Raw genomic sequence first — 20,590 nt, 5'->3', positions numbered from 1 at the left:
TGTTTTCCCTAGAACATCAAGGATTACAAAGTCATGAGGGGCATAGATAGGGTAAATAGACAAGGTATTTTCCCTAGGGATGGGGGAGGCCAGAACTAGAGAGCTCAGGTTTAGGGTGAGAGGGGAAAATTTTAAAAGGAACAACGTTTTTGAGCATAGGGTGGTGTGTGTATTGAATGGGCTGCCAGAGGAAGTGGTGGAGCCTAGAACAATTGCAACATTTAAAAGGCATCTGGATGGGTATATGAACAGGAAGAGTTTAGAGGGATATGGGCCAAGTGCTGGCGAATGGGACTAGATTAGGTTAGGATATTTGTTCAGCACCACAAATTTGTCTGAAGGGTCGGTTTCCATGCTGTACTTTTCTATAACTCTATGACTCTATTCTCAACGTTTTGCAAATTCAGTTGACCCCAAAAATCAGCTTAGGATTCACAATGTATGATTGTATCCTCTGGATCTCAGCTGAAAATGTGTTGCTGGAAAAGCGCAGCAGGTCAGGCAGCATCCAAGGAGCAGGAGAATCGACATTTCGGGCATGAGCCCTTGAAGAAGCTCTCTTCCTCCCTCTACAGAAGGGCTCGTGTCCGAAATGTCAATTCTCCTGCTCCTTTGATGCTGCCTGACCTGCTGCGCTTTTCCAGCAACACATTTTCAGCTCTGATCTCCAGCATCTGCAGTCCTCACTCTTTCCTCTGGATCTCACCCATTATCTAACATTATATTGCTTAATGATATATTCTTCCTTTATATTGCTTAATGATATATTCTTCCTTTATTTGCACCTTTTCAAAGCCCAAACTTGATATCACCAAATCAATCCAGGCCCAGTCTCTGGATTCATTTAAGAAAGAATTGGATAGAGCTCTTAAAGATAGTGGAGTCAAGGGTTATGGAGATAAGACTGGAACAGGATACTGATTGGAAATGATCAGCCATGATCATATTGAATGGCGGTGCAGGCTCGAGGGGCTGAATGGCCTACTCCTGCATGTATTGTCTATTGTCTATTGTCTAATATATTATGATTTACTTCATTTTTTTCCAAACTTCTGAAACTTTGGTGGCATTCTATAGAATGTATCTTTGCCCTTTGTGAGCAGTCTTATGAACAGTCAATTTGCTTCAGTGAATACGCTTTTGGCCTTTTTTCCATTTTTTGTTCTTGTCTTCTATTTATATTTAGTTTTGATTTCTTTCGGCCACCATACATACTTTCTGATCAATGACACTCAGCTCATGTATTACATACAAAATAAATGGTCTACTATTCTCCCATTAAAATATGCATAGTTATTGATTTTAGCACAGCATGCCCTGAAACATTGCCCTTAAAGCTGTTTGACATTGACCAATTAGTTACAACTAGTGCTGAATTCAGGACAATTTGGTGCTGCTTAATTGAGAGCTACAACTGGACTAGAACTGCTGAAGCACACTTTACATGAGATCTTTAAAATTAACTAGGAGAGAAATTTTATATTATATCTGCTTGGAAGAAAGAGTAAAGCAATGGTGCAATATATCTCTCATCTTTAAAACAAAGTGCTATTGATTTATTAGTATGTTTAATGTTCTGTTAAGCTGACATTTATACCATAAAAAATGTAATTATATTTTTCTGAATCCAATACATATAGCAGACACTCCCTCATCTATCCCGGCAGGAATATAACAAATCCCACAGGTCCAGTTAAATGTTTAGTTTCATTAGCTATGTATAGCTGTGCTCTGTCAGCAACTGATAATTATTGTGAAATGGTTAAAAGAAATCCTTTTGAAATATAGCTGTTTAATGTTCATATCATTCATAGAATATGACATATTAAATGGAATACACTGGCAAGAAATGCAGCTCTGCTAAAGGAAAGTTTATTTTTCTTAGGAACAAATCAGATGACTGCGCTAAAACCTGAATTTTGGAATCACTTGTGAAGTTGTAAGTTCCAAGTTAAATATCTATAATTAATAAATCTTTATACAGCTTTTGTTGCTTTATTACATCTTATTCTAAAACTGGTGCAGTTCATTCTAAATAGAAGTATTTTGGTTGCAAAAAATTTTGAATGTAATATATTTTGACATGGATTTGAAATTATGACTGAAATTTCTAAATATAAATGGTTGGTGAGAGTACCATGATAGAGACTCAATTCAAAATGAAAAAGTGAAGGACTGAAACCTTTAGTCCGTTGAGGATCCTGGCAGCTCTCAGGGATGCAGGGTCTCCATGCTGACCAGGCTGAAACTGAGCAGTCAGTAGCACAGGCAATGGTGCAAAGCTGTGAAGTAACTGGGATTGGTCCTGTGCATAGGCTGTGATCCACTGGTCTGAACACTGCATAAAACAAAACAAAACTAGTTATTGTGCCCACTATTCAACAACGTTAAAGTTTGCTGTTTCAGTAATGCACTGTAAGAAAGCATTTCTAACATGGCTCAGATACACCAAGCCCAAAGTAATTGCAGGTCAGGAAAGCACAGTGTTTAATTCTATAGCCCTTCCAATTTTCTCTTCTTCTAAGTGTACTCATTCAGGGTGGGCCATGGTTGTACAGATTGAGAAATGGTGCTCAGTCAAATAACTATGTTTAAGATGTGTGGTCAGATTGTAAGGCATCAATTTCAAATACAGTATGTGTGTGACACCACAGCAGCAGCCAATGAAGTGCAGGTGTGGCGAAACTCACAACAGCATTCCACAGGAAAGCAAACTTAAAAAGAATCTCTTGCACTTACATGAAAGAGAACTTATGAGTAAAAACTACCACAACGTTTCCTGACAGAAACAGGATGATTCCTCCAGAAGAATGCAATAAGTGCATAAAATCACATGTAAGATAAATCCCAGTCATTTAGGCAGTCTCTATGTGTGGCTGACAGGGTCTTGGTCTCAGTGTCTCGATATATAGCTATGATTTGGAGATGCCGGTGTTGGACTGGGGTGTACAAAGTTAAAAATCACAACATCAGATTATAGCCCAAAAGGTTTAATTGGAAGCACTAGCTTTCAGAGCGCTGCTCCTTTATCAGGTGGTCACCACTTGATGAAGGAGTAGCGCTCTGAAAGCTAATGCTTCCAATTAAACCTGCTGGACTATAACCTGGTGTTGTGTGATTTTTAACTTGATATATAGCCAACGTAAGCACTCCCAACTTGGCAGAGGTCAGGTTGGACTGGGTAGGTGAGTGAGTGAGGGAATGTGTTGGGGAAGGAATAAGGGGAATAGGAGGAATTAGTTGCAATGAAACGAGAGCTTGTACACTCCTTCTATCCCGAATCTCACAGCAATTTGAACTGCAGGTGGTAGGAGGATCCCAAGGTGAGGTCCTTTTTAAGTATGCAGATCAGCAGATGATGATATCATCAAGACAAAGGCAGATAATGCTGCAGAAATTCAACAGATCTTGCAAGGAAGAATCAGAGTTAACATTTTGTGTGCAGTATGACTCTGGACAGGACAGAAATTTAAAAGCTAACATTTGTGAACTGGACCTACTGTAATGTTTCAATGAAGCAAAATGCAAGCTTATGGAACAACACCTCATTTTCCACTTGGGTAATTTAATCTGGAGTTCCACAACTTCAAAGCCTGACCACATGATTTCGGATCACTATTTTTCTCACATTGTCTCCCCATCTCATTCCCATGCCATGTCTTGTTTACATTGCTGTCAGTTGAGAGGACCCATTTTCTCCCTTTCATATCTTAATTTATATCCATTTTACATCTCCATTTCCATTTCACCACCATTACAAACCAGTTCTTCTCTTTCACTGAGCCTCCACATTATCTGCACCCCCCCCCCCCCCCCCCCCGCCCCTTGTTCCTCCTTTGATTCTGTAAGAAGTCTTAAAAATATATTTTCCAACACCTTCAGCTCTGAAGACTTGTCATTCTGGACTAGAAACATTAACTTTGCTTCTCTCACTATAAATATTGCCAGACCTGCTGAGTTTCTCCAGCATTTTCTGTGTTTGTTTCAGATTTCCAACATCTCAGTATTTTGCTTTTATTATGATGGCATTGAGGCCTGTTCTGCCATTTTGATCCAAGACCTGACTGAGAGGGCAATGGTAGCATTTTCACAAGGAGGAATGTGGCAGGCACATAAGAGTCAGTAGTTTATTAGCATATTAACTGTGTTTTTTAATGCTGATTTTAGTTTGAGGGAGAAGTCAGCAATGTTTTCTGTCAAGTCAAATATAAAAGTCTTATGTTGTTGCAGTGGATTTCACTTGTGAAATATTGTGAGAATAAAATGATGTAACTGAACAAATCTATTTTTGTTCTGCCACCTCTGCCAAGAACTCACCGACGACATCTGCAATTTGACTCCTCCTCAATAAAACCAAAAGGCATTGAGACCATAAGATAAGAGCAGAAATTAGGCAATTCAGCCTATTGAGTCTGTCTTGCCAATCAGTTATGGCTGATAAGTTTCTCAACCCCATTCTCCCACTTTCTCCCGTAATCCTTGATCCCTTTGACAATCAAAAACCTATTATACTCAATGACCTGGCCTCTACAACCTTCTGTGACAGTGAATTCCATAGATTCACCACTCTCTCGAAGAAGTTTCTCCTTAAATCCTTTCTAAAAGGTCTTCCCTTTACTCTAAGGCTGTTCCCTTGGGTCCCAGTCTCTCCTACCAATGGAAACATCTTCCCAACATTCACTCAGTCCCACCAGGGCCCTGTTCAGCTGAAGAAGGACCTCTTTGTCCCTCGACTCAATTTCTCTTGTTAAGAAGGCCAGCATGCCATTAGCTTTCTTCACTGCCTGCTGTACCTGCATGCTTGCTTTCATTGACTGATGTACAAGAACACCTAGATCTCATTGTACTTCCCCTTTACTTAACTTGACTCCATTTAGATAGTAAACTGCCTTCCTGTTCTTGCCACCAAGGTGGATAATCACACATTTATCCACATTAAACTGCATCTGCCATGTATCCATCCACTCACTAGCCCATCCAAGTCACCCTGTATTCTCAGAACATCCTCTTCACATTTCACTCTGTCACCCAGCTTTGTGTCAGCAGCAAATCTGCTCATGTTACTTTTAATACCTTCATCTATATCTTTAATGTATAGTGTAAACAGCTGCTGTCCCAGCACCGAACCTTGTGGTACCCCACTGGTCACCACCTGCCATTCCGAAAGGGACCCATTTATCACTACTCTTTGCTTCCTGTCAGCTAGCCAATTTTCAATCCAAGTCAGTATTTTGCCCCCAATACCATGTGCCCTAACTTTGCTCACTAATCTCCTATGTGGGATTTTATCACAGGTTTTAGACGATAGTGCTGCAAATAGAGACAAAGTGATGAACCAGTACAAACCATCTGTCGCAAATACACCCACAGTAATAATAAGGAGGAAATTCTGGGATTTTGATCCAGTGATAATGAAGAGCAATGCAATAGTTCCAAGATAGAATTAGTTTTGACATGGAAGGGAACTTGCAGGTGGTGATGCTCCCATATATCTGTTGCCTTTGGCATTCAGCTATCAAGGTCCTAATCCTTGGAATTCCATCACTTTCCTTCCCTCCCTCAAGCTGCATCTCAAAATCTACCACTTTAACCAATATTCTGATTCTCTGACCTAATATTTCCTCGTGGCTCTGTATCAAATGTTACTTGATAACACTTGAGCAAAGCACTGGAATATTTAATCATATTAATGACATTATATAAATGTAAACTGTTGCTTAAAAAAACTTTAAAAATTGATAACACTAGATTCTAGTTATCAAACTCACTGGCAGTAAACAAAAACACTTTTCTAATTGAATGCAATTCTGTGCTAATTTTAGCATCCCTTTGAGCTGAAGAAATGCAGAAGTTGACATCACTGCAAACTTGTGTCTGCATTTAGCCAGATAGCCTATAGGGCTTTCAGATAGGTTACTGGCATTCACATAAACAGGGTTCTATCACAATAGAGCAATTAATGAGCATACAGAAATTATAATATGCATTATCTGCTGGAGTACTGATAGCGAATGAGCACAGAAGTAAAAAGGATTTCATTAAATATTCAAAAACATTCCATCAGCAATACCTGAAATAAAACTGAGGTGGATATAAACAAATCTACATTTCTGGATTCACAACATTGATAAGAAATACATATGTTTCCAACAATTTACAGTCTGTATTTATAACTTGTTTCGTTACTGTTGAAGCTGAATATTTAGTCTAAAACAAATACCTTGTTTAGCGTTCTCAGAATATCTTTAATCTGCTACCACTTATCACCACATTTCCAGAGCTACAGCATTCAAATAGATATTTGAACATTTAGAGGGAAAGTTTTTTTATTAATATTTCAGTTGGAGTATGCTTGCTTCAATTTTTGTGGTATGAGTGCACTTTAATAACTTATGGATATTAAATTATATCCTTTCCTATTTGCCGTGATGCATCACTAAGTCAGGGCTAAACCAATGATAAAGTTGTGCCTGAGTGCTGCTCAGATGTAATATAATATTTCCTGTATTAGAAGAGGAAACTGCCATCCTTACCTGGTTTGGCCTACATGTGACTCCAGGCTTACTGCAATGTGGTTGACTCTTAGTTGTCCTCTGAGCAATTAGTGATAGGCAACAAATGCTTCCTAGCCAGGCATGACTAAAGAAGAAAAAAGGCAAGCATGCCATATGCCTTCTTTACCACCTTATCTACTTGCATGGCCACTTTCAGGGAGCTATGGACTTGAACCCCAAGATCAATGCTGATCAGGGTCCTGCCATTAACTGTATACTTTTCTTAGCATTTGATCTCCCAAAGTGCAGCACCTCACACTTACCTGGATTAATATCCATCTGCCATTTCTACCCCCCCCCCCTCCTCCCCCCCCCAATATCTGCCACTGATCTATATCCTACTGTATCCTTTGACAACCTTCTCCACTATCTACAACTCCATTGATCTTTGGATCGTATGCCAACTTATTAACCCACCCATCTATGTTTTTATTCATATAAATCACAAACAACAGCCAGAAACACAGATTTCACCATTGCCCTCTGTCTTCTATGGACAAGTCAATTCTGAATCCAAATGGCCAAGTCACTGTGGATCCCATGCATCTTAATTGTCTGAATGGACCTGTCCTGAGGGACCTTGTCAAAAGTCTTACTAACATCCACTGTTCTACAGTTATCAATCACCTTCATCACCTCCTCAAAAAATTCAATTAAATGGTGAGACATGACCTGCCCTGCACAAAGCCATGCTGACTGTTCCTAATTAGGCCATACTTTTCCAAATGCAAGGGGAGAATGTGAAGACTGCAGATGCTGGAGATCAAAGTCAAGAGTGTGGTACTGAGAAAGCACAGCAGGTCAAGCAACATCCAAGGAGAAGGAGAATCAACATTTTGGGCATAAGCCCTTCATCAGGAATGAGGCTTGTGGGGATCTCTCAGCCCCCCGGCCCACAAGCCCTATTCCTGATGAAAGGCTTATGCCCGAAACATCGATTCTCCTGCTTCATGGATGCTGCCTGACCTGCTATGCTTTTTCAGCACCATACTTTTCCAAATGCAAGAAAATCCTATCCCTAAGCTTCATAACCACCATGTGAGACTCACCCATCCATAGTTTCTTGGATTATCCCTATTTCCTTTCTTGAACAGGGAACAGCTTTAATTACTCACCAGTCCTCTGGGAACTCTTCAGTCGCTCGCGAGTTTACAAAGATCTTGGTCAAAGCTCCAGCAATCTCCAATTTTGCCTCAGCCAATAACCTGGGATAGATACCATCGGACCCTGGAGACTTATTCACCTAAATGCTCCTCATGAGACCCAACACCACTTCTTTTTGATCTAAAAATGCCCTAGCATTTTATCATGCTCCACACAAATCTCACTATCCTCCATATCCTTCACCTGGGTGAATACCAACACAACATACTCATTTAGGATCTCACCCACAACCTCTGTCTCAAAACACAAGTTCCCTCCTTTATCCTTGAGGGGTCATACCATCTCCTTGGTTATCCTCTGCTTTTTAATATATAGAATGCCTTGGGATTCTCTTTAATCCGACTTGCCAAGGTCATTTCATTGCCCCATCTTATTCTCCTAATTTCCTGCATGAGTTCTTTCCTGCTCTCCTTATATTCCTCATGGGCCTTGTCCAATTTTAGCTACTTAAACCTTACATATGCATCTTTATTAATTTTGATTAAATTCACAACCTCCCTTATTATTCAAAGGTCCCTTACCTTACTATCCCTGTCCTTATTCCTTCCTGGAATATGCTGGTCCTGAATTCTCATCAGCAAGTCTTTAAACAACTCTACGTATCAAACATAGATTTGCCTGAAAGCAGCTCCGCCCAGTTAACATTCCCTAGTTTCTTTCTAATATTGACATAATTTGCCCTCCCCCAATTTAGTGCCTTTCCACTATGTCCTAATTTATTCTTATTCATAGCTATCTATAAACTAAAGTTGTTATGATCATTGTTTCCAAAATGCTCTCCCATTGAAAGGTCAGTCACCTGGCCAGGCTTATAAGCTATTACAAGATCCAGTATGGCCCCTCCTCAAGTTGGACTATCCACTCACTGTTTCAAGAAACCCTCTGGGATACATTTAACAAATTCTGCCCTGTCTAATCCTCTTACTCTAAGGGAATCCTACTCCATATTGGAGAAGTTGAAGTCACCCATTATGACAACCAACAAATTGGTTTATATATTTGTTCCTCAATTTATCAGTGGCTGTAGGATCCTATGACATAATCCTATCAAAGTGATTGCATCCATCTAGTTTTTGAGCTCTACCCGTATTGCCTCTGTGGGTGAGCCCTCCTGTATGTCCTCTCTGAGTACAGATGAGACATTCTCCCTGATCAGTAGTTTCCTCCACCTCTTTTACCTTCCACTCAATCTCATCTCAAACAATAAAACCTTGAAATGTTGACCAGACAGTCCTGTCTCTATAATGGCCACCACATCATAATCCCATTTACTGATCCAGGCTCTATGCTCATCTGCCTTACTTATAATAACCCTTGCATTGAAATAAACACATTTCAGCCCATTAGTACCATTGTGTTCATTTACCTGTCTCTGCCTGTACTTCCTTTCTAAGTTGCTGGTACTACCACCTACTTTCCCTCAATCTCTCCACTTGCTGACCTACTGCTCTATTTCCCAGCCCTCTGCCACTCGAGTTTAAACCTTCCTGAATAGCACCAGCAAATGTCCCTGTGAGGTTATTGGTTCCCCTCCAGTGCAACCTGTGCCTCTTGTACAGGACATTCCTGCCCCAGAAGATGTCCCGATGATCCAAGATTCTGATACCCTGCCCCATGCACCAGCTCCTTAGCCACACATTATTCTGTGCTATCTTTCTATTCCTTGCCTCACTAGCACATGGCACTGTTAGCAACCCAGAGATTACTACACTTGAGCTCTTGCATTTCAGCTTCTTTCCTAACTCCCTGTATTCACTCCGCAGGACCTTATCCCTTTTTCTCCTTATGTCATTGGTACTAATGTGCTTCCATTGTCCCCCATGCCCAAGCACTAATTACCCACAATGTACAGAACTTGTTAGTCTTATAACATTGGAGAGCATTTCAGATGCTCAATAAAGTGCAAAAATAAACAGGAAGATATTCAAAGCCAATTCAATAAAAGCTAACCCCATTACTGTTCATAAAACTATCAAAACAAAAATCACAGTTCTATCAATAACCCATGCTGAGCTGAATCTGTTAGAGGACCTGGGGCTTAGAGATGAGAATTCCTAATCAGGCTCCAAAGTATTGCTGTGTCAACAAAGGTTCTAGAGCTAAAGACATTAACACCTTTGAAAGTAATGATTGTTTCCAAAGCCTAGCTCCTACAGTTGCAGATTGGTGAAAGGAATGCACTAAAATCTAAATCACAATGCTTTTGAATGCAGAAGAGTGGATTAATTTACTCATGGGGTATAACACATTGCTGATTCTAAACATTTTCACAATGCTTGTCAATTTAATTGTCACTTTCCTATTCTAAACACTGCAGTAAAAATATATTGAATTTATAATAAAACATTAAATTATAACACGTGAAGAAATAGATAACCGTTTAGCATGCTTGTCAAAAGATGGCTCCAGACAAGCTCTCCTCACTTCTTACGATACCTCTAAATGATGCGAATCACATTTTATAGCAAAACAGAATGGTCCTCTTTGAAACATACCCACCCTTTGCATAGGCAAGAATGTAATTGCTGCATGTGGACTCAATAATTGCACTTTTATCCTGTAGCCATGACAATACCACACAATGGGAATTGAGGCAAGAATCGTTTGGACATGAACAAATGCATTAACCTGTAAGGTAGAAGGTTGATTCATCAGTCATTCAATTATCATAACTCAGCTTTCCTTAGCGCAGATTGATGCCATCCATGAATTCCAATTTTGCTACTTTCCTGTCCATTCCTACCAATCTTCATCACTATAGCATTTGTCCTTAAGATGATAAGCAACATCATCTTTGCACTGTTTCCAAGAAGGTGCCTAGTCTTTGTTTCTGTACTTTTGTTAGAAGACACATATCTCATCATTACCAAGACATGTTGAATATCCACTAATCTCAGGTCTCTCCCTTTCCAAGCCAGTTTATAAAGGAAGGACACAGGCTGGAAAGTTATGCCCCCTCCAGCACCACTAAACTCTAGAAGCAAGTTGACAGCAAGAATTACATAAAATCCGGCAAGGCGCACCATAACCCACCACAACCACCACTTCCATCAGGATTTTGTAGACATCAGATAGCTAACCCCCTGCCCCTCGGGTCAATTCAAGTCCTTAATTATCTAGCTCATGGCTTCCTCTCCCTGTTGGTGCCATTCACATCACACAGCAAAGCTATCAAATAAGACATGGTGGCCTGATTGCAGGTTCTGGTGGGGTGTTGCTGGTGAAGTGGAGAAAGAGTCCCGTTTGTTTGAGCGGCCTGTGCTCAACAGAGGCTCAATCGACTCTGGAATCAAGGGAAGCCTATTTATCAACTCCACCGTGGTCTCGCTGTTGTTGGTCCTCATCCCTCATGTGGCCATAAGTAGTGTTTGTAAAGTGATCAGCGAGCTGGAGATGATAGAATATGAGTTCCCTGATTGGACTGTTAATCTGGTCAAATTAGGTATTACCTGGCTGACAGGTAAAAAAAGGAGTGTCAGAGATAGTGACACTCTGGATGTTGACTCTGACGAAGCTGTGCCAAAGTCAAGAAGTGTGTAAATAAAGAGTAACTTGTTGAAAGGATACCGGCCTCTCTGGAGTCACTTCACCTTCCAGACTGGTCCCCATGAAGCTGCCCATTTTCCCTGGATTTCCAGACCATGTTGGGGGAATGACTGCAGACCCAGCAACCTCCCACATGAGAGTGGAAGTCACACCCATGAGCAATTAACTGCCTGATAACCATAAAGTACTATCCAGTCATCTTCAGCTGAATGGTGGGTGCTCATTCTCAACTTATTAAACTGTGGGACAGGGCCATTACCTCTCCACAAAATTCTGGCCCATTTCTATTTTCAATCTCTTACATGATGCTATTTCCTCCTTGATGTCTGTCAAAAGCTCATTAAATTTAGTTGTTTCAGATTGATTAATTGGCACTAAATGGTAGCCTGTGCTACTAAACTAAATTGCATTTTGAAAACGTCAGCATCATAAATTGCACAATGCATTGGGCTGTGCACTGACACACTGAAAAAAACACTTAGCTTGACTTATAATTGAATCTGTAACTGGAGGAGCTAGAAGCAAAGTCTTCTCCCAGCCTGAAATATTTCATTAGCTGTGAACAGATAAGGTTTGTTACATTTCATTGCATACATACAATTAACAATGTCTATGATCTAGTGCAGTGCTCTTCAACAGAAACCATGAACAAACCGCAGGAGCAACTGTCGGAGCAACACTTTAGCCCCCATGCATTGATTTTTAACAAAGAGTATGTCAGCAATATGGCAAATGTACCACACATTATTATGGAAGTCCACATTGCAGAACCAAAAAAGGAATCATACTTCATCTCCAGAAAAGAAAATAAAAGACAGAAAGAAAATGTTACAATCTCATTACAAGTTGTCAAAATTCTGTTTATCACTTTCAACGGTAAAATGTCACTGTGGAGCCTGGCATTTTTTTTTTACATCATTCTTAATTTTTTGCATTCAGCTAAAATTTCTCACGTATGTCTACCAGTAGTTCGTGAAAGTGAATTAAACACAAATGTCAAATGTTATAACAACACTCAGGCCTATCTGTAAACTTACAACATGTGCATCACTGCAATAAATGATGCCCTAGCCAGCAACACCCATATCATAAGAATGAATTGTTTTTAAAATCACAGTTTGAATTTTGAAATTGGAATATGAAGTGGTGAGTTAAAACCACAAAACAAGAGTCAACCAGCAACTTTTAAAAAATGCAAGAAATAATTGCTACTGTGATTTTGTTGTAACTCAGTTGTAATTAGGTGTGACTATCCATCTGCTGAGTTTGTTTATTGTGATCAATGATACAAGTTGCTGCAATTGTACTCAGCACTCACGCAACCCAGAATCTTTTCATTCTCAATTAAAGAACTAGTTGACTGACTTTGGTAGATTCCATGGAGAAATGAGCAAAAGCATATGATTGCAGTGTAAGGAACAAGTCTAGCCAAGAGCAAAATGCAAGGGAATATAAGCAGCTTTCACAGAATTAATATCTTATTGTATACACTGGAAAGTTATTTTCTTGCAATTAACTGCAGATTATCCCTTAGTGGAATGTTAGTAATGATGTCAGAATTACTAATCCTCTTGTTAATCTATTTAATGACAAGAAACTCACTGGCAGCTATTATTAGCATGAGATAACTTGTGATACAGTGTTAGTGTCCCTAAGCATTGGGACAGGAGGTTAAGGTTCAAGCTCTACCTGCTACTGAGGTGTGCAATATTGTCTCCAGACAAGTACATTAAAGTAACTATTAGCAGCATCCTAGAGTTCATGGAAGTGGATACAGCGCATCTGTGTATACTAAAACAGCACAGACCCTATTGAGAAAGTCATGTGGTGCATGATAGCCTCGCTACCCCGGGCCAGAAGATCCGGAGTTCAATTCTCATCTGTTCCAGGGCAGTGTCACCACATAATCTGAGCAGATTCTCATTGAAATATTGAAACATAACTGAAAATAATAAAGAGGCACAATAAATAAAATGGTGCTCATTAAATGCAAAACCAGACACCTTGGATTGATTGTGATGCAGCAATCTGTGAGTGATAGAAATTAGACAATGTCACTGTTGCTGCAAATATTTCAGTGAAAAAACATAAGGATATCTTAATGGTGTTTTTTTTTTCCCCTGTCCTGTGTACTTTATTTACCAACTGACTAATGTCCCAAATAATAATTCTTCACTTTGTGATGCAACTTTATGGAAAACAATGAGAATAAAGCAAGGGGCTTTTCTAACTTCCATCTGAAGCAAAATTTTTAGCAAAAACTTGAATGTAGCGTAGACTGATGGAAAAGGTTCCACGCTGTTTTTTTTTCTCAGCTAAACAGACTGGAATGAGTGTGTAATCTTAGCCATTACTAGCTACGAATTCGCAGCAAACCGACTGTGGACTGGTGCTAAACCGACTAGTTCTTTCAGGGAAAAGATGACTGCTGCTTCACCTGAGAATCTGAAAATTCAGGCCACTACAACTAATTTGAAGCTGCTGTCCTGTGGTCAGAAGGTCGTAATCATAAAACAAATATAATTCAACTTCTCAGAATGGTAGCCACAAAATGATATGGCTACCTGTCAATTGCAATCAGTAAACATTCTTGCAAAATGAGGTGATTTCAAAAAAGTTCAAACTTCAAAGCAAAGAGGGAAGAACTAAATTACTTTAATAGAGAAAGCTCAGGAGAGGAAAAAAGTATTTTAAAATTGAGGGTATTTAGAATAAAAGGGAAACTGAGGGGCAACTTTTTTACGCACAGGGTGGTATGCATATGGAATGAGCTGCCAGCAGAAGTGTAAGTGAGCCGGATACTTTAACATTTAAAAGGCATTTGGACAAATACATGAATAACAAACATTCAGAAGGATATGGGCCAAGTGCAGGGAAATGGGGTTAGCTTGGATGGACATTTTGGTTGACATGGACCAGTTTGGGCCAAAGGGCTTGTCTCTGTGCTATAGTACTCTAACTATATGAGAAGGTTGTATTGATTTACTTAACCATTCTGAGAAATGTGTTTATTTCATCTAGATATCTTACTGGTCATTTCATCAAAGAACTCTTAACAAATTTCTGAGTCATGAACTCCCATGTACAAAGCCACTCCTAATCAAACCTTGTCTTTCCAAATGCGTGTATATCTTATCTCTCAGAATTTTCTTAAGTAACTTACCTACCATGATATTAGGCTTACTGGTCTATAATTCCCAAATCTTTTCTTTGCAACCTTTCTTGAATAAGGGCTGTCCCTAAGATATCACCACTAATTTCCCCAAGTTTCCAAGTCTTCATGTCTTTCTTCTCAGTAAACACATGGGAGATATATTAATTGAGGACCTCATCCATCTCCTGCAGTTCTAGACATACATGTCCACTTTGGTCCTTGAGGGGTCCTATTCTCTCTCTAGTTATTCTTTTTCCTTTAATATATTTAAAGAACTCTTTGGATTCACCCTAACCTTATCAACCAAGAGTATTTTGTGCTCCCTTTTTGGTAAGCACAAGAATAAGCAAGGAATGGAGGGATGTGGACCATGGCCAGTTAGAAGGGGATTAGTTTAACATTGTGGGCCAAAGGGCCTATTCCTATGGTCTGCTGTCCTTTGTTCTATGTTCTTTGTTCTGATCCCTCCACAGATTGCACCTCTCTATTTCCACAACTTCCTCCAGTCTATATTTTCTCTGCATTCCCTGAAATTCAATCACCATTTGTAAATTCCCACTTCATTCTACCCACCAGGAACATCCAGCAATTACTCTGTCAAAGCCTTTAGATTTGAATTGTCTGTACAAATCTCTCTGCTTCTCTGTTTCCAAGATGGCACCAGAGTGTGGTGAAGTTTTGTAAGTTCCCCTAAACAGATCATCCTCTCACATCTTTTATTACCATTCTGTTCTTTTAAATCTTAATTGTCAGAATTACTAATAATTATCTTTTAAATCTACTAACTGGTCTGGTGACCTTTCAAACTCCAGAAACAGCCAGTGACCTGCCTGGATCTGACCAGATAAAGACAAGGACTTCCCGGAACACCCAACTATGTGAATCAGTGGGCCCTGACTGCTGATGTGAGAACCACGACAATGAAGTGACAAGCCACTTATGAAGGTCCAAACAGACCAAAAATAAGTCCCCACCACGGAATGTCTAAGGCCACAACCAATGACCGGGACCCCACTGGACATACCCACTTATCTTCCAAAATGGTGGACCATCCAGTCTGACTCCTGGGCCTGACCAGAAGCAGGCCAGAAACCCAGGAAATGTTCAAGATGCGCTGGTCTACAGCTGAGACTAAAACAACACTGCTTCAAGTCTCCCCTCCCCAGCATACATCTAACAAATGCCCAAGCATTGAAAATAAGATGGATGAACTTAAAGCTACACTCACCTACATCAATTGACTGTGCCTTACATCCTGAGGGTTTGTAAATCCTCCAGATGGACTGCACAGTATCCTTGGGTAAGGCAAAGGGTGGTGGAGTCTGCCTCCTGATGATCACCTCTTGGTACTTGGATATGATGACCTTGGCAAGTTACTGCTCCCCTGACCTAAAGTACCTAACAGTGGAGTTCTGTCCCTACTACATGCCATACGAGTTCACTACTGCTAGCGTGATAGCAGTTTCATCCCACCCCTTGCAAGGTGAAGACCACACGTGATGAAATATGTGCCACCACAAATAGCCTTGTTCATTGTAGCGAACGACTTCAAACACTGGATTAGTGGTGCTGGAAGAGCACAGCAGTTCAGGCAGCATCCAACGTGCAGCGAAATCGACGTTTCGGGCAAAAGCCCTTCATCAGCTGCTCGTTGGATGCTGCCTGAACTGCTGTGCTCTTCCAGCACCACTAATCCAGTATTTGCTTTCCAGCATCTGCAGTCATTGTTTTTACCTCAAGGACTTCAAACAGGCCAACTTCAAGAATGTGCCTACCAAGATTCCACCAACATGTCTCCTGTCACACCGGCTGCACAAACACCCTGGACCATTGCAACACAACATCAAAGACACCTAAAAGTCTATTTTTTGCCTGCATTTTGAAAAATCAAGACTGTGTTCCTTCTCCTGACTTACAAGCATAAACTGAAGCATTAGAATCTGGTAAGGAAAGTCGTACAGTGCTAGCATGAGGTAACGGAGGAGCTCCTACATGACTCCTTGTCAGTGGACTGGTACATGTTCAAGAATTGAGTGGTCAATCCAAATGAGTATGCCACTACCATTACAGACTTCATCAGTAACTGTGTAGAGGACTGTATGCCAAAGAAGTTCATCCAAGCATTCCCCAACCAGAAGCCATGATGAACCAGGAGATCAGCTCCCTACTGAAATCCAGATCTGAGACATTCAAATCGGGTGACCCTGACTATACAGAAAATCGATGGGTCATCTTCACAAAACTATCTGGGATGCCAATTGACAATATCAGACTAAACTAGAATCCCAGACTAACCACATGAACACACATCGACTGTGAAAAGGCTTACAAGATATAACGGGCCACAAAGCGAAGTTGATTAGAATGGCTGACACACTGCAACTCTCCCTGACATGCTCAATGCATTCTATGCTTATTTTTAACAGAAAGTCAGTGAAGTAATGTCACCTTCCTTGATAGCCTCAGGTGCACTTTTACCGTTAGACACTGCAGCTGACATCAGGTCGGTCTTCTTGAGAGTGCATCCAAAGAAAGCCACTGACCCCGATGGAATCTCTGGCTATGCACTCAGATCTTGCGCAGACCAGCTGGTAGGGGTTTTGCAGACACCTTTAACCTCTCCTTATTATAGTGTGAGGATCCCATCTGCTTCAAGAACACCACTATCATCCTGATGCCAAAGAAAAATCAGCCAATGTACTTTAATGACCAGCACCCAGTGGTTCTGATATCTGTCATTATGAAATGCTCCAAGAGGTTAGTAATGGCTCACATCAACTCCAGCCTCCAAAATTGCCTTGATGCTCTCCAACTCACCTACCATCACAATAGGTCCATGCCAGATACCATCTCCCTGGTTGGATAACAAGAACACCTACATCAGACTCCTATATCTTGACCTTAGCTCCACCTTCAAGACCATAGTTCCAACAAGACGCCTCTCCAAACTGTAAGACTAGGTCTCTGCTCCTCCTTCTTCAACTTGATTCTCGACTTCCTGACCCATAGACAGCAATCGGTAAGGACAGGTGACAACACCTCCTTGACACTGGTGGCCTACTAAACTGCATACCAAGTTCCTTTCTAGAACTCCTTGTACACTCACGTCTGTGGAGCTAAATTCAGCTTGAAACTCCATTTACTAATTTGCTGATTATACCACCATAGTGTGTTGGATCTCAAACAAAGAGACAGAGTACAGGAAGGATTTAGACAGCTTAGTGACATGGTGTAAAAATAACAATGATATATCCTTTGATGTCAGCAAAACATAGGAGCTGGTTATCGACTTCAGGAAGTGGAGTAGACAACATACTCTGTCTGTATCAATGGTGCTGAAGTGGAGATGGTCAAGAGCTTCAGTTACTAAAAGTGAATATTGCCAACAGTCTTATCCTGGTCCATCCACATCAACATTACAGTGAAAAAAGCACACCAACACTTCTACTTCTTCAGAAGGCTATGGAAATGTGATGTATCCACAATGACTCTTAGTAATTTCTACAGATGCATGATAGAAAACATCCAAAGAAATTATTTGTCTGGTTAGCATACAATTTAGTACTTTTCACTATATCTTGGTACGTGACAATAAAAAACAAAATACAATCAAACATGCTCTCTTCCCAAACACATAACTGGATATACTTGCTTAAAAGTCACATTTCTTGGACTAATATTTTCATGAGAGAGTATGGATCTTCTCCAGGGTTTGAAGCCCACCTTCTCCTATTGTCTAGCTATCGCAGAGCTGTCTAATCAACCCCAACCTTAAAGCTTACACAAAAGGAGCCCAAAGTAGTTTTATCATTGTACTTTTAGCTATAAGTAAATCAATGGAGAAAGCAAGTAATTTCTGTACACTGAGTTAATTACGTTTCACAAACTCAAAAGCCAGATGCACAAATTGAAATGATTTCAAACACTGCTGTCACAGTACAAAAAAAAGCAACCACACTGCAGAGCATGAACTGAATTTGTACTATGATTCATAAAACTCACCCTTTCGCTTATTTTAAGAACCAAATATATCATTCCAATTCACTTCCTGATTTGCATCACCATATGTATCATCAACATTATCTTTGCCATTGACCATAATAATTATCTCCCGTGTCATCAAATGTGTTAGATATCCAACATTTCATGAATGATTTGATGATAATTTGCATTCTGGTTTCATCTTATTCCTCTACAACCCATTTGCACAAGATTGATAACAGCTGAGACCATATGCTGCTTCCCTTGGTGAATATCTATACATTGTTTTTTTTCTCCATCTTTGTCCAATCTTTGGCTAGCGGGCAGTCCAAGAGAATCAGGACAGTAGAGAAGATATTACCCCCAAAATAATCTCACTTGCAAATTGTTATTTTCCATGTTGAATACTAGACAGGGCAGTGGCTCTTCAGAGGATTACAGTCAGAAATAAAGTCAGTGACATCACAGGTGTCTATGTCAGTACCAAAGATTTAAATGAGAGGGGAGATGAGGTCCTGAAAACAGGCTTCAAGAAGTAAGGAAGGATAGTGAAAAGCAAGCCCTCCAACTTAGGCAATCTCAGGAATCACTCCCAGTCCCACAAGCTAGTGAGCATTTGACATGTGACTGGAAAACTGGTGCAAGGGGAGGGCATCAGATTTCTGAAACATCAGGCCAAGTTTGGAGGTGGATGAGAACTGTCCAAAGTGATCTGGTATATCATGGTGGGAATAGGAGTAACATGCTCCAAGAGAGATATCTTAATGCCATTTGGGGAAGGGTTTAGAACCACGAGATAGATGGGGGAATAGGAACCTATAAAGGAGAAGGATGTCAAATTCAAGGGATAGGAAATCAATGAAAGGAAGTAGAAGTGGAGTAAGGAAAAATAGAAGACAGACAAAATGTTGGAAAGCATCAAACAGAATCGAAGTGAAGAATAATGTTGAAAAGGCTAACATTAAGGCACATAGCATTCACAAAAAGTTTGATGATTTGAAATTGAGCTGAATGGAAATGATTTAATTGCCATTACAAATACATGGCTACAGAGTAACAGAGACTGGGAAGTGAATTTACAAGGATATTCTACAAGTTGGACAGGTAGATGAAAAGCAAAAGACTAGAAGACCACAAGACACAGAAGTGGGCAATTCAGTCTGCTTTAACATTTGTGCCTTTTCTTATAACCTTTGATGCCCTGCCTTGGCACCCATCTGCATTAAATATTTTCACACATTCTCTGCCTTCTGACATGAAATTCCACTTTGTCTCTGTCTCAATCTTAGGACTGACAAGAGAAGAAATTTCTTCACCCAGAGAGTAGTGAACCTGTGAAATTCTCAGCTGATGCCAAAGAATTGACTGGTTTCAAGATGGAGTTAAATATAGTCCTTTGGGCCAAAGGGATCGAAAGGTATACAGAAAATGTGAGAACAGGGGACAGAGTTGGATGATCAGCCATGAATTTACTGAATGGTAGTCCAAGCTTGAAGGGCTGAATAGCTGAATCCTGCTATTTTTTTTTCAATGTTTTAAATGTGCAATACTTTATTTTGAAATTACGCCTTCTCATCCTAGACTCTCCCACAAGAGGAAACAACCTTTCTGCATCCCCCCCTGTCAATCCTCTAAACACCTGATAGGTTTCAATGAAGTTGCCTCTCATTCTTCTAAATTTCAATGACTTCAGGCCTAACCTATTCAACCTCTCCTTGTAAGAGAGTTTCTCCATTCCTGGTAAAAGCCTAGTGAACTTTCTCTGAACTGCATCCAATGCCAGTATGGTGTTCCTTAGATTCGAGTCCCAAAACTGCTTACAGTATTTCAGTTGTGGTCTGATTCATTCTTTGTGTACTGTTCATTAAACCTCCCTAATTTTGGACTCATTTCTTTGCCTTGCTAATTACCAATTGAACCTGAATGCCAATATTTGTAATTCATGGATAAAGACTCCTAAATGCTTCTAGTTCTGTGGCTTTCTGCAATCTTTCTTCTTTTAAATAATATTCAGCTCTTTCTGCCAAAGTGCATAATCTCTTTTACTTTTCCACATTGTATTCCATCTACCAGATTTCTGTCTGCTCACTGTCTCTGTCCCTCTGTGGATTCTTTGTGTCATCCTAACCACTTTACTTCCTACCAATTTCTGTGTCATTTGCTAACCTGGCTATGGTACATTTACTTTTAC

The 20,590-nt window shown here is 40.1% G+C and overlaps 1 protein-coding gene across 3 annotated transcripts in view; it reads right to left on the bottom strand.

Annotated features, from left to right (window-relative positions):
* The window catches only part of thsd7ba (thrombospondin, type I, domain containing 7Ba), a 908,760-nt gene that overhangs the window by 477,000 nt on the left and 411,170 nt on the right, over positions 1-20,590 (bottom strand). For all 3 annotated transcript variants that reach the window (XM_072579697.1, XM_072579699.1, XM_072579698.1), the window contains exon 7: positions 2,183-2,338. In XM_072579697.1, the coding sequence (XP_072435798.1) occupies positions 2,183-2,338 (156 nt within the window). The remainder of the gene's footprint in view (positions 1-2,182; positions 2,339-20,590) is intronic.

This window comes from Chiloscyllium punctatum, chromosome 10 (genome assembly GCF_047496795.1).
Source record: "Chiloscyllium punctatum isolate Juve2018m chromosome 10, sChiPun1.3, whole genome shotgun sequence".
Taxonomy (NCBI): domain Eukaryota; kingdom Metazoa; phylum Chordata; class Chondrichthyes; order Orectolobiformes; family Hemiscylliidae; genus Chiloscyllium; species Chiloscyllium punctatum.
Note: the sequence above shows the minus strand (reverse complement) of the source record. Positions and strands in the feature narration are given on the sequence as shown.